Here is a 15,598-nt window from a genome sequence, read left to right as displayed (position 1 = left end):
AATAACTGCTGTCTACGTTTCTACATTAATCTTCTGATGCTTTATCTCATGCATGGTGTAAAATAATTTATTTAAAATACAGTCAAATACCCTATTGGTAGAATGACTAAGTTTCCTTGTTACTAAAACTTGGTTTAATTTGTTTACATTCTTTTAATTGCCTAAAACAGTGTTTTGTGGGTCGCAATCCTCTGGGGGGTCGCAAAGCCTCTGCCAGCCTTAAAACTATACATAAACGAAACATTTTTTCTCGTACCAGGGATGTTGCGAATATTCGCATCCGCATCCGCAACCGCGGAACTTCCGCATTATTTTCAACATCCGCATCCGCATAAAATCGATGCGGAGCTTAATGCGGATGCGGATGTGGAACAGGTAGGTACAGGAACGTCTTAGCGCCGGTATAAGTGCTAGCCTGCTAGGTAATTTCGTCATTAGCCAATAAGAATCCCGTTTCGTTTTTGTGATTCGTCGATCGAGCACTTAATCTTTCGAGACCCGGACCCAAATTCTAGTAAATATAGTAAATATTGCTACCCAAAGAGCCAAAGGGTCTCGAAAGGTTAAACCAGCCACCTCACAACCTGGACTTGTACTAAGCAACATTATTAGTTTATATCAAAGATAGATATAACTCCGTAATAGATGGATACAGTCTAAGGAAAAAACGTGCCTCGAAAATCACGAAAATTTGATTCTCGATCAGAGGGCGCCACTAGTTTTGGCCTACTCTCGTATTGAGGGCGTTGACGGTTTCGTTTGTTATTTATAATTTTAACGCATATCATTGAAAGAACGTGGGTCAAAATCATATAAAAATAATTAATGCAAATAAAAAAATCATTTATCCATATTTAAATACATTTTAAAGCATTTTTATAAATTTTCATTTTTAGTTTTAAAGTATGTCAATAGATGGCAGTGAATTTACAGCGGTTACAAAATTTACTATGACATTACCACTCTTAATCTTATTATATCCTCTTTGGTTTATATCAAGGGCTTGACACTTTTTGATGGAGAAAGATAGTCTTATTGCGATTCCTATAAGAAGAGTGAAAATGGTGCCATGCTTTGTCCTTATTCCCAACCGGGTGGCATCATAGGTAGGAGGCGATGGTGAAATACCGAAATTTAAAGAGTGAAAGAGAAAAAAATCCTACGCTGCCCAAATTTTATATGAATATTCTTTCTCTTATCCCCGGTCGCTCGGTGGCGTGTTTATAACTACTTGTATATACTATGTCTATCGTTTATATAGTAGCATTAATTACAGAGCCCAAGTACGCTGCCAAAGAAGCCAGACTAAAACATACATAATAATATACTTTTTGATAAATAAATAAATAAACAGGACAAGTGCGAGTCAGACTCGCCCACCGAGGGTTCCGTACTTTTTAGTATTTGTTGTTGTAGCGGCAACAGAATGTCTAGCTATCACGGTGACAGACAGACAGACAGCGGAGTCCTAGTAATAGGGTCCCGTTTTTACCCTTTGGGTACGGAACCCTAATAAATAGGTTATTTATTTTAACCTATGAACTAAAGCTTTTTTTCTAGGAAGAAGGTGCATGGTTTTGGTTTAAAAATAAAGTTTGTGCCAATTTCTAAAGGTCAGACTGTATTAGATTAGAAACAACAGTTGAGAATGGTTGAAACATTTTATTATAGTTATTTACCACACATCTTAAATAGTCTTCCTAGAGATATAATAGATAATTTAGAAGAGGGTAAGCCCCAAAAAATTAAAATAATGTTAAAAAAGCACTGCCTGAATATTTAAGTTAAGCATCATATTATATTAATAAATAATAATAAATAAATAAATATTATAGGACATTCTTACACAGATTGACTAAGTCCCACAGTAAGCTCAAGAAGGCTTGTGTTGCGGGTACTCAGACAACGATATATATAATATATAAATACATAAATACATAGAAAACACCCAAGACTCAGGAACAAATATCTGTGCTTATCACACAAATAAATGCCCTTACCGGGATTCGAACCCAGGACCATCGGCTTCACAGGCAGGGTCACTACCCACTAGGCCAGACCAGTCGTCAAAGTATATATAGCATATTATACATGTTAAATAAATAGTAATAATATAAATGTAATAGAAATATTAGAAATAAGACCATACTTAGCGTACAATCTATTAGAGTGTAGATTAGGCTAAGTCTGAGAGTAGATTTTGTAATTTCTTTTTTTTGAAATAAACAGTTTAAATTTTTTTTTTTTCAATTTGATTGAAAATTTACCTTCCAAGATTTCTAGCTGACAATAACTGGCTAAAGTTGATTCAATAATGCTAATGTGTTGTTATAATAAAAATTGGTTGTTCTAAGTTTGAATAACAAACATGGTTTTGGCACCTGGCATTGGATTTGTACTAAGTTTACATAACAAACACAATTTTTGCATAGGAATAGGCCTTGATTTTGCCTATTCAGGTCATTTTCCTTAAAATACCATGAATATGTAACCTACCATGCAAGATAATAAAATCAGATATCTGATACATACACTATCAGGTCCACTGAAGGCCTTAAGTCAAGAGTTATGAAATGTAATTAATGGGTTAAATTATTAAATTTAAGTGATCAACATTAGTTTATACACAGATAAAAACAAACAATAAATATTTAAAAAGTTCGCTATTAAAAAGATAGAACGCGCGCACTTATCTTACCATAAACAAACAATACTTGTTTTATATAAACCAGATAACTTGGCTCAGGCATAACAACAATGAAAAAATAGTGAGTCATGGTTCATACCTTGAACAATTCCTTGAAATAGGGACTGCATACTGACAAGATGAGTTTATGAGCGTGCACATACTGGCCTCCCGCTGCCAATGTCACATCCACCAAGTCTTCTCCTTCCAGCAACGCATGGAACGACTGTGATAAGTTCGAGTGGAAGTCATTCCACCGTAATGAAAACTGCTCCGGCATCGCCATCGCCTGAAACCACGGTCACGTAAACACTGACGCCCTTATAACTGTAAATGTAATGACTCGACCGCTTTCAGGGAACTACGCGTCCAAACAACTCACTGAAACGATTGCCCACGTAAACTGCACTGCGCTATCGATCCGTGTTACCTCCAAGCACCCTAAAAATACATGTTTGTGAATCTATAACTAATTATAACAAAGCTAATTACGATCGTTTAGGATCTGAGTCGAATACTGTTGACTGGCATGGCAATACACGGAAAAAATACCAAAATGTCGCTTGCTCAGTCCGTTTGTCTGACAACAGCCGGATTGGAATGCGTGCGTGTAAAAAAAATGTTTTACTTATTTACGCAATGTAATTAAATTATAATAATAAAATGTTTTATGATATTTTTATAACTTAAATGTATTATAATACATATTTTTACTTAATAAATTAATACACACACACACTACACTATTTAAATGGTGCTGCATGTTATGTTGGCCAGCCTGATTTTCTATTTCAATTTATTTTTATAATAACTATTACCTCAAATTATTATTTTGGAATTATCTTTACAATTGCTTGAATCAATAAACTTTAAATATTACGAATCGTTTTCTGCTGCATTAGCTATCAAAACTATTGTTGTTCGATATGTAACAAATTTAACTAAACGTTTTCTGGTTGAATCTTAAACTAATAAGTCTTAGTTTAATCTTCAACAATAAACGTTTCAACTACTTATGTTCGATACATTACAGTAATTTTATTTGTAAATGCGCCAACGTGGCACAGTAATCATTTATTTTATTGTACATCTGTGGTAATATTAATCGGCTTATAAAAAGGTTGTCCAACATTGTAAATAAACACTGCCACGATTACAATCATGTGTGATATTTTTTTCGTTGGCAACATCACTCTGTACGTCATCGTCAAGTAAACCGCAAAGATGTCACAAGCGGAAACGTAGATACGGCCGCGAAAATCCCGTAAGGTTACAAGTATTATTTTTTTTGTTCGTAATAGAGCCGTGGCCATGAGTGCAACTCACGCTATTACCCGACTATGACCGGTGTCGTGACTATTGGTAAGCGTATGACGTAGTATCAATGAGTTAAAGTTAGTAGATAATTATTAGCAATCAGCGCGCGATGTCGGGCCGCGGGCAGGACGAGGCCGAGAGCGAGTCTAAGCTCATGAAGCGGGCGCTGAGCGCGGCCTTCTATGCGTTCGCCTCCTTCATGATCACCGTCGTCAACAAAACGGTGCTAACCACGTACGCTTTCCCGTCGTACCTGGTGCTCGGTCTCGGGCAGATGATAGCGACTTTAGCGGTGCTGTGGGTCGGGCGGCGGATCCGGCTGGTGCAGTACCCGTCGCTGGACATGAACGTCGCGCGCCGCATCTGGCCGCTGCCGATCATCTACCTCGGTAACATGGTTACGGGCCTCGGAGGGACGAAGGAGCTGAGCTTGCCGATGCTTACCGCGCTGCGTCGCTTCAGCATTCTCATGACCATGATTTTGGAGAGAATCATACTCGGTGTAAGAGCTACATGGCAAGTGCAAGGAAGTGTCATGGCCATGGTGGGAGGAGCGTTGCTGGCCGCAGCTGATGACGTCACGTTCTCCTGGCAGGGCTACACGCTAGTCCTCCTTAATGACGGCTTCACTGCGGCTAATGGTGTTATAAGTAAGAAGAAGCTTGACTCGAAGGAGCTTGGGAAGTATGGGCTCATGTTCTACAATGCGCTCTTCATGATCGTGCCTGCAGCTTATGTTGCCTGGCATGTCGGGGACATCGAAGCATCAATCAATTATGAGCATTGGGGTGATACGCTGTTCCTAATTCAGTTCCTAACATCGTGTGTCATGGGGTTTGTACTCTCATACAGTGTCATGCTCTGTACACAATACAACAGTGCCTTAACGACAACTATCATTGGTTGTCTTAAGAATATTTTAGTTACTTATCTCGGTATGGTAATTGGTGGAGACTATGTGTTCTCGTGGCTTAACTTTGTAGGTTTAAATATAAGTGTGTTGGCGAGTCTTATATACACATATGTTACGTTCAAACGTAAACCTCAGGCTGTTTACAGCAAGATTGCGGAAGCAAATGCTCGTGTGGATACCGTATAGCAGTATCTGAAACATAGGACCCAGTGCTCTACGTTCCTAGTATAGTATTGAGTTACCAAAGAACAGTGGATTTTGTGAAATATCATATTTTAACTTGATCAAAAGTGAACAAGTAAATTATTAGTGCTATTTCTGGTAGTTGAATGCTAGTATAGGAGGAAAACTCCAGTATTTGAGGTGGAATGTTTTACTGCCTTTTCTTTACAATATTAACGCATTCAAACAATGCAATCAGTGTCATATCTTACTATTTTATCATGCGAAACATTTGTGTTTTCTTATCTTTTATAATATGTTAATTATGATTGCATTAGTCTATTTAATATAAATAATGTTTTATTTATTTATGCACAGTGCGAAAGAAATCTAAAACCGTAACTTTCCCGGCTTTTTTTAGTGATATCATTACCTCTGTGGTAAACTCAGGGGACTGTTTTTTACAGGCCCGGAATACAAGGGAAATTAAGTCACATACAATCAAAGTCACTAACATCCACTTTATTCCTGTAACAATTTTGAATGCAGTTGTGGTGTTACTTCTACATATTTCGGTTCAATATTAGAATTGTATTTTTTTACCTGTGGATGTTGTAGAATGTAGACTTTGCTTCTATATTATACAATTCTAAGTCTCTAAAACCTTAAATTTGCTTGTATTTCCGGTCTTAGACAACAGACCACAGATGCGTCTCAAAAGCGGTTTAAAATTTTATAAACTGTTTTTATTTGAAATACAAGCCTTGGAAAATCAGAATTTGCTGCGTATGCATTTATTATTTAAAAAAGATTTATATAGATAATGTCTTTTTGAAGTCTGAATTAAATCATTTTAATTTAAGACTTCGTATCACTACAAAATTGTAGTACAAATTTAAGTATACTTTCATTATTAGGGACATTCAAGTGCATAAATATATATACATTCCCAGTTTCAAAAATGTGTGTACGCTCTTACACCTTAGACAATAAAGTCGTGTTCACATATTTTTGAGCCATTTCTCTGGATCGATATTTTTGCCTTCGACTGGACGTAGGGCTAGTGGACTAGTTTTACATCATGTATCTTCCACACTGTTAAGGCCGTTCCATCGGTTTGCCGCTGTCTCTGTCACATTTGGCAAGAAAGAACGGGAAATATCATGCGCGCCAAGTGTCAATTTTGATCGAATTTTGTCGATTTTTATTTATTTTAAAAACGTTACCCTACAATATCGAAATTCGAAAGCTATGAAATTACTATTTAAGTTAAGATTGTTTTTTCTTCTTTTTTTGTTTATAGTATCACATAATAAATAACCGAGTAAAGTTGGATTAAAAATCCGAGTTAGAGGTTACTTTGGGAATTAATTGTATCGAGCGAAGTGTATTCGTGTATCGGAAGCTATGATATTAAAGATAATATAGTCAAGAACTACATATATTTTTTCCACGCGTACGAATATCAACGCCTCTTAGAAAAACATGATCATATAAGGAGATTTTTCGCCTTCTGGCTCAGGGAACCGCCTTAAGGGGGGATAACGCAAAATTATTATTTAAAGGTTAGAATAAAGTTTGTACTGAAAACGCACTGAAACATTCCACATTTTGATATTTATTTTACGACTAGAAATAGAAACATATAATAATTGCATTTCAATATCGTGAAACATTTAGCATTAGTTACATGTTAGTATTAATAATGATAACTAAATGCAATAATTGTATTGTAATATAAATAATAACGTAATATAATATACGAGTTTTATATGCGTGTAGCTTAAAAAATAATGCCAATCCTGTATTAAAGGCGAAATTCTAATAGTTATTTACGATACAAGTGCGGAAAAGAGGAAATTCGAAACGAGTGGCGATAAATTAAAACACGACCGCAGGGAGTGTTTTAAATCGACACGAGTTGCGAATTACCTATTCGCACGTGTATCGTACAACGTTTTACAGTACATATGGCCCTTTAAACTTTCGACATATGCACGAAAAGTGCTATTTGACGCACTAGTGCGAGAAAGTAGCACCATATGTACTGTAAAGACATATACAGCACGGCTTTGTACATTATGGTGTTCATAGGCTACGGTGGCAGCTTACTATAACGTGTGTGTATAAAAAACATGTGAGGCGTGTTGCGCGGTGTCTTGGGTGTGGTATAAAATGTGGTATTTTCTATAAAAAGGGACCTTATTGTCGATGGCGTTTACGCCATTATAAACGATGTTCCGATATAAAAACAATGCCGCGCGACGTAAGCGCCGTCGACAATAAGGTCCCTTTTCATAGAAAATGCCCCAAATCTCACCCATGTACAGTCAAGGGCATAAATATACATATATACATTCCCAAAGTTTCAAAAATATGTGTACGCTCTTACACCTTAAACAACAAAGTCGTGATCACATATTTTTGAGCCGTTTGTCTGGATCGATATCTTTGCCTTCGACTGTACTAGTATCCGATACTCACAAATATCTGAACACGCCTCTATGAGGGATATCGTTTTTTTGCTCACCAGTTGGCGCCTCTGTTCAATTCAATTTTTCAGGTAGTATGGCTCCATCGATATTGTCGATGATTTCGCCAACGTCAAAGTGGGATCCACGTGGGATCGAATTAATATTTCTTGATTAAAACATATCGGCCATAACCAGTGTACGGTACGCAAAAATCGGCAGACTTTTTTGTACAGAAAGTTCCTCTGTATCGTTTTTATTTGATATTTTGAATTTGAATTTTTGGCACTTCGCTTCGGGCTTGACAACACCAGTAATGGACTAGGACCCAATGATGGACATTATTTTTTCAAACGCTGTTTTGAATGTTTTGTATTTATTTTGCAACAATAAAACGTTCATAATGTGATCTTTCAGATCTTTGAACGAAGTGTCCATTACTGATGCCTTTCAGCTTACAGTCAATGATAATATGGGGCATTTTCTATGAAAAGAGACCTTATTGTCGATGGCGCTTACGCCGCACAGCGTCACGCGGCATTGTATTTATATCGGAGCATCGTTTATAATGGCGTAAGCGCAATCGACAATAAGGTCCCTTTTTATAGAAAATACCACATATAATCGCTTACAGTGTCCAACACTGGGGTTGCCACACTGAAATGAGTACAGTTAGACCAAGTCAAGTCTTCAACGGTTTACGCAGTGCAAGTGTTATTTATACGTCATAAATAGTCATATTTAGAAAAATTGTAGAATAAAATTATAGTCAATATTTAATTTTAAATTTGTAACGTCAACTTACGTACACATACATGCTTACAGATGTATGTGTACTATGTATTGTGTATGTGTATTTCCATCGTATTTTCTCGAAAACGTTAGTATTTGTCATGCTATTTCAGTCAACCTCAGTACTTTTTGTAACGAGACTGACTGAAATAGCAAGACAAGTTCGCACGTTTCCGTGAAAATACAATGGAAAATAATTATGCACCACATCAGTACAGTTACACGGTAGTACGGTACAGTCAGCATGAAATAGATAGTGACGACCAAGGCCCGTTTCTCAAAAGCTTGTAGCTTGTAATACAAGTGGAAGTCCCTTTCTAACAAAAGCTGTCAAAAAGTGACATCCGCTTGCAAGGGCCTGACACTCTTTGATAGAGAAAGATAGTCTTACTACGATTCCCATAAGAGGAAAGAGAAAATAGTGCCTAGCTTTATCCTTATCACCGACCGGGCATTTTTTCATGGTCGGGTTATGGCATCATATATAGCTATGGCGAAATACCGAAATTTATAAGTGAAAGAGAAAATACATTGGACATGCAAACCGGATAAATTGCGTAGTATACATTTTATATGAAAATTCTTTCTCTTACCCCCGGTCGCTCGGTGGCGCGTCTATAACTACTTGTATACTATGTCTATGTCCGCTTGTATTACCAGTTACAAGCTTTTGAGATACGGGCCCCAGAGTGGTATCAATTTTATTTATTACAATCATACATATTTTATCACTTACAGACTATATATTCCAACGCGTGATAAATATTACATAAAACAAAGCTGAACATTAAATATTTGGCAAATAACATAGTGTAACCAAAGGGCGGGTGATGGATGCAATATGGCGACGAAATCATAGGACTGACGGATAGACGGATAGGACTTTTAGAGTAATATTGATGTATAACTACATAGTATAAAACAAAGTCGCTTCCTGCTGTCTGGATGGATGTCTGTCCCTATGTATGCTTAGATATTTAAAACTACGCAACGGATTTTGATGCGTTTTTTTTTAATAGATAGCTATTCAAGAAGGTTTATCAGCATTGCACCCGTGCGAAGCCGGGGCGGGTCGCTAGTAAAATATAAGTACAGTCGCCATCATCAGATATATCGGAGCGGCCGAGAGACTCAAAAATATCTGAACACGCACCTAGCGCCATGACAATAGAGGCGTGTTCAGATATTTGTGAGCACCTTGGCTGCTCCGATATATCTGATGGCGACTGTACACGGTGTGACACGAGGAACGCGCAGGATATTTGAAATAGAAATAATTTTATTTGCAGAAAAAGGGTACAATAAGTGTCTTAGGTTAAATGTATATTACATACAATCGCTTCACCTTCTTCAGCTGTTTAAACAGCATGCAAATGTATACATCGTTAATAATGAATTAAACAGTGTATTCCTGATCATATTTAACCTCATGTCTGTGTATGTTAAGCGATTTTTTAGTCTTCTTAATTGCATTTTTTTCCGAGATCGACTTTTTCTGCTGTGTACCGTGTACAGCAACCGAGGTTTGAACCCACGAGTTTTGACCACCACACGCATATGAAAGGCTAATCAAAATCGACTCAGAGTTTCTAGTAGTCAAGTAGTGGAACACAAGACAGACACGTACATATGTACATACATAACATAGACTGCTAAATGGCGACCCTAGCAGGCGTGGCTCACTCCGCGATTTCGTCGCGTCGCAAGTACATGCGGCCCACACCAATTTTGGTGTCTAGCCATAGTTGCCGCGTACCGCTATGGAACGGACGCCTGCCCGCGCTTGCGCCACCTAGCGGTCATATCTGTCGTAATAGACACGTTTTGTTAGAGTGAACCTTCTGTACCTTACCTAGTACTATTATTTATTCTGTGACCCTAGTTGGATAAGATAAAGAAAATACTGCATACCGTTTAAAAACATTATTACAACGTAATCACGTAAATATTAAGAAAATTTCCAATAAACTGTTATCACTAGCGATAAAAATAAAACGCTAATTGTATAAAGGGGCCCACTGACTATCAGTCCGCCGGACGATATGGGCCTGTCAGTTAAAACAAAAATTTGAAAGTTCCGAATAACTGACATGCCGATATCGTCCGGCGGACTGGTAATCAGTGGGCCCCTGAAAAACCGGGCCATCATAAACAGTAATGAAATTAAATTATTTTGCTGTACTTGCGTCAAGGGCCCCTTACCAGTCTGCCGGACGATATCGGCCTGTCAGTTGTTCGGAACAGGGATGTTGCGGATGCGGATTTTTAAAGGCTCATATCCGCGGATGCGGATGTCGAGATAAGGCGTCAAATATTACACTTTAGTAATTTTTATTAAAAAAAAACTAAACTTTGTATTTAAACAAGAATATAGGTGCCCCACTATCGCATTAGTATACTAAAGTCCAAATAAAACTTTTCACTTCTTGTCGCTGTCCGTCATAGGCTAAAGTGCTCGATCGACGAATCACAAAAATGAAACGAGATTCCTCTATTGGCTAATGACGAAATTACCACTTACGGCGCCGCTAAGACGTTCCTGTACCTACCTGTTCCACATCCGCATCCGCATTAAGCTCCGCATAAATTTTATGCGGATGCGGATGTTGAAAATAATGCGGAAGTTCCGTGGTTGCCGATGCGAATATTTGCAACATCCCTGGTTCGGAACTATCAAATTTTTGTTCTAACTGACAGGTTGATATCGTCCGGCGGACTGATAATCAGTGGGCCCCTTGGCGCAAATACAGCCAAATAATTTAATTTCATTACTGTTTCGTACCTACCAGTGACAATCAATATGAAAGTCGCTATAGGGACCTCATACTATTGTCACTGTGACAGGTTATGAAATAGTATAAAAATGTGGTATTTTCTTTAAAAAGGGACCTTTTTGTCGATGGCGCTTATCTACGCCATTATTGATTATGCTCTGATGTAAATACAATGCCGCGCGACGCTGTGTGGCGTAAGCGCCATCGACAATAAAGTCCCTTTTCATAAAAAAATGCCCCAAATAGTTCTGAGGGCATATCGCGAACTTAGAAAATCAAAATTCGTGTATCTGTTCTCACACTATTGAAGAGCGTTAGAGATAGATATATTTTTCTGTTACGTCGCTAATCTTAGGACGCCAATAACCGATATATATATACGCACCGTAGGTTCAACGCCAAAGACCGATTAATCGGTCATAGACCACAGAGCAACATAGACCTACATGCGTATGCATAAAGTTCAATTTCAGTTTTGACACTTTGGTGATGTGGTGTCTGGATGACAGCTTTTGTGTTTGACACGGCGTCGCAAAATTTTAGGTTGCGATTTCGTGTAGTTAATACGTATGTCCGTACTGCCAAGAACGCAATAGTATATGTGACGTTTTCAACCAAAAGGTACCACATTGTCGATTGTAGATAAGGTTGATTTGTAATTGAATCTGTATGGAAATAGCGCCTTACTGACAAGCGACAATAATTACCCTTTTGGTTGAAAATGGCACATATTTTGAAGAAATTATTACGAATCCAAACAGTAAAATAATATCCAGTGCCTCGTGTATATAAGAAATGTCGTTTATTTTGTAGATATGTCTTTTGACTTGTACATTAAAATGTGTAAATTTGTCAAACTTAGTACATATACCGTAAAATGGTCCTACTTTGCTCATCGGTGGGTAACTATGCTCCAATTCAAAAAAGGACAACGTTTAATATATTCAAACATAATATTTTTATATTATTAATATTATTATTTATATACTCAGATAAACTAAATTCTTTAAAATTCTCACACATATATATATTTTTGATTTATTTATATATTCAAATTTACAGCTTTATATTTATATTCTCGCCCCAAACTGTTAAGCGAGGTTTAGACTAGCAAGAACTTGTATGCAATTTTCGTTAAGCGAGGTTTAGACTAGTAAGAACTTGCATGCAATTTACGTTACATTCTTACATTGCCGACTACTAAGGTAAACTGCATTCAAAAGTTTGATCAGATACCGCAGTGTAACGTAAATTGCATGCAAGTTCTTGCTAGTCTAAACCTGGCTTTACATTGCGGTATCTGATCAACCTTTTGAATATAGTTTACTTTAGTAGTCGGCAATGTAACTTAAATTGCATGCAAGTTCTTGCTAGTTTAAACCTCGCTTTAAGTTTGATGGCATGATTGCCGATATTGACTACCACAATCTGACGGTCTATCGCGAAACATGAAATCGAAATTACGTTATCTGTCACTTGTATAATCGAGCGATAAAGTGGCAGATAGCGAAGTTTCGGATTCGCGTTTTCCGGTAGGTCCTCTGTAAACAAACCGTCTTGATGCATCAATGTCATATTTTATTATCTCTGAAAACTTGTCAAAAAACCTGTTAAAGGTACAGTATGTATGAGTTACTCTATGGTTTAATAAAAAAAGCTAGTGCTGCACTCTGGTGGCAGAACATTGCAGTAATATCCCCTATTGCTACATTAGTCATAGAATAATCTCTCTCTTTTTGCGGGGTCTTTTAATTTGGTGCACAATGCAATGGGTCTTTTAACTTTGCGCCCCTAAGTAAACTATAGGTAGGAGTAAAAATAATCCAAATATCGGGTATCTTTTGCTCCTTATTCATATCTTCATATACATGGTGGCAAAAAAATAAGTGCATTCCCGTTGCCAGAGAGGTTTTGGGATTATACTGAGCAACTTTTACTATGGGACCAACCCCGAAATAGCAAAAAAATTTGGCTGTTTCATATTTTGGCTGGTCCATTTTCTATGTGAGGGTAAATTTTATTTTCGCGATTTCGTGGTTGGTCCTATAGTAAAACTTGCTCAGTATTATCCCAAAACCTCCCTGGCAACGGGAATGCACTTATTTTTTAGCCATTCATAACGTTGCTTTACCGATAAAAATATGTTACAATGGATTAAAAAAAAAAAAAAAATTTTAACTGTTTATTTTTTATAAAGAACAAGAATTACAACATTCCTAGCTCCAATCTTATATTTTTAAGATTATATGGGCTAAGGGATATGGGGATGCAACCCCTGCTTACATTATTAAATTTTAATTAAATATTTTACACATTTATACATTTATGTTTATCAGCGCTTTTTTAACAATAGCCTTAATATTACTAGGTTTCTTAATTATATCTTCAATTACATCTCTGGGAAAGCTGTGTTATGTTCTTCTTCATATCAATTCGTCAGAATATTGAATAAAGTGGAGCAAAGTAAGACTGTTATACAAAACTTCTACTCACATATACTTATATTGACCGAGATATGGACCGTGATTACCTTCTGCATTGTTTTCGAGCTCCCGATATTTTGACGCAGTAGTTTTCACGGGTAAGTCTGAAGATAGCGTGTCAAAGTTGTGTAGACCGCGCTCGGTCTACCCTCATTCGTGGGCGTCAGCTGCGTTCGCTTTCGACGTTACCATCGGTCGCATTCACGCTCGTTGGTCTGTCCAAACACACTACACACAGTGTCACTATGCGTGTTTGATTCGGATATCACTGGTCACTGGTGGAAAGGTAATCACGGTCAATATCAGGGATGTTGCGGATGCCGATTTTTTGACATCCGCGGAAGCGGATGGGGATGCGAATATTTAAAGGCTCGCATCCGTCAAGATTAGGCACAAAAAACGTCAAATATTACATTTTAGTATTTTTTTATTATAAAAAACGAAACTTTTAGTATTTGAACAAGAATATGTAGGTGGCCTACAATCGCATTACTATACTAAAGTCCAAATAAAACAAACTTTTTACTTCTTATCGCTGTCCACCATTCGTGCTCAATCGACGAATCACAAAAACGAAACGAGATTCCTATTGGCTAACGCCGCCGCTAAGACGTTCCTGCACCTACCTGTTCCACATCCGCATTAAGCTCCGCATCGATTTTATTAGGATGTCGAAAAGAATGCGGAAGTTCCGCGGATGCGGATGCGAATATTCGCAACATCCCTGGTTCGTATCCCATTCCCGATCAATTAAGTCTAGTGAAACTAACCGTGAATCATTCAAAACTGTTATTCTCCTCGCATGTTACAATTATGCATGTTATGTTTATGCCGAGTTACATGTAATTTAATCGTAACATAAATGAAAGCGTAACATCGATATATGGATTTTTGCTGGTCTTAAATTATTATTGAACGTGTTAAGAGCCCGGTATCTATTTTAGTCGCAAAAATGTAAAATTGATAAATTTAGTCGGTGAAATTCTACACCATTTCTTACGTAATAGAAATAGCAAGTACTCTGGTTTCTATTAGCACGTCTTCTCATCTTGCCGTTTAATTCATCTTTTTTTTTAAACAGACTAAATTAGTAATGTTTTTATTCTGATGGACATTTAGAAATGCACGTAAAGCACTGATTTTGTCGGTCCTGTTAGCGACGTGCTCATATTTTATTATTTTGTATTGTTAAGGGTAGTTTTAACGGTGGCCGCGAGCCGCCATTCTGGTTTTGTATGTCTATGTGCGCTGTATGACCAGTCGGTCCATGCTATCCGCGCGAGCGCACGTACACACAGTTGTATTTTTTCGGGTCTCTATTTTGTGTACGTATTGTGTGTGTTTTTCGAAATATAACCAGTTAAACGTTCTACCGTGTTCACCATTTCGCCGCGGCGAGACCCTATCCCCAACAAGTGGTCTTCGAGCCGAATCTACGCATGTTCCACACGCCGCCGCGTACCGTTATGGTGAAAACTCGTCGTACCGTACGAAAAGAACGCGAGCAGCTACAGATGGAGGATAGCGCATCTAAGACAGAAGAACAGCCTGAACAACAGCCAGAACCTAGCCAGTTTCAAACGCCTAAAATGAGTGGTGTGAAATCGGAACCTAAGTTATTTGCCGCGCCGGTCAAAGTGCAACCGCCATTGTGCAGCGCGTCGAAACCGTTATCCGCGCCGCCGCCATTACCCGTTTCATGCAAATCTGCATCAAAACGGTCAGTGTCGTCGTCTGTGCTGGCACAAAGGAAGAGGTTACAATTGGAGGCTGAAAGAAAAAAGGCTGAAATTAGGATGCAACTTATAGATAAAGAGCTAGAGGCCGACCTAGCCGATTTAGAAGATGGTAATACATACAGTTCACAAGCTAGCGAGGATGGTACATGTCCTAATGTGGAAAAGTGGATGGAACACAGCGAAAAAGAGCTGGAGAAGTCGCAGCCCGCCCCCCTCGATGGTCTAGATACGGGCGACCTGCAACAGTCGGCGGCACCCGTC

At 37.9% G+C, this 15,598-nt stretch overlaps 2 protein-coding genes across 2 annotated transcripts in view; one reads left to right on the top strand and one right to left on the bottom strand.

Annotated features, from left to right (window-relative positions):
• Positions 1–3,299, bottom strand: part of LOC134754562 (protein bric-a-brac 2-like) — a 33,258-nt gene extending 29,959 nt beyond the window's left edge. The window contains exons 1-2 of the mRNA XM_063690875.1: positions 3,069–3,299; positions 2,787–2,975 (exon numbers count right to left, since the gene is read on the bottom strand). Of these exons, the coding sequence (XP_063546945.1) occupies positions 2,787–2,972 (186 nt within the window). The 5' untranslated portion in view covers positions 2,973–2,975; positions 3,069–3,299. The remainder of the gene's footprint in view (positions 1–2,786; positions 2,976–3,068) is intronic.
• A 563-nt stretch (positions 3,300–3,862) lies between these two features.
• On the top strand, positions 3,863–9,749 carry LOC134754097 (UDP-sugar transporter UST74c). The gene has a single exon (XM_063690171.1). The coding sequence runs from the start codon at positions 4,113–4,115 to the stop codon at positions 5,100–5,102; it is 990 nt and encodes a 329-aa protein (XP_063546241.1). The 5' UTR covers positions 3,863–4,112; the 3' UTR covers positions 5,103–9,749.
• Positions 9,750–15,598: the final 5,849 nt, after the last annotated feature.

Source organism: Cydia strobilella, chromosome Z, assembly GCF_947568885.1.
Source record: "Cydia strobilella chromosome Z, ilCydStro3.1, whole genome shotgun sequence".
Taxonomy (NCBI): domain Eukaryota; kingdom Metazoa; phylum Arthropoda; class Insecta; order Lepidoptera; family Tortricidae; genus Cydia; species Cydia strobilella.
The sequence above is the reverse complement of the archived record's forward strand: the minus strand, read 5'-3'. Positions and strand labels throughout refer to the sequence as shown.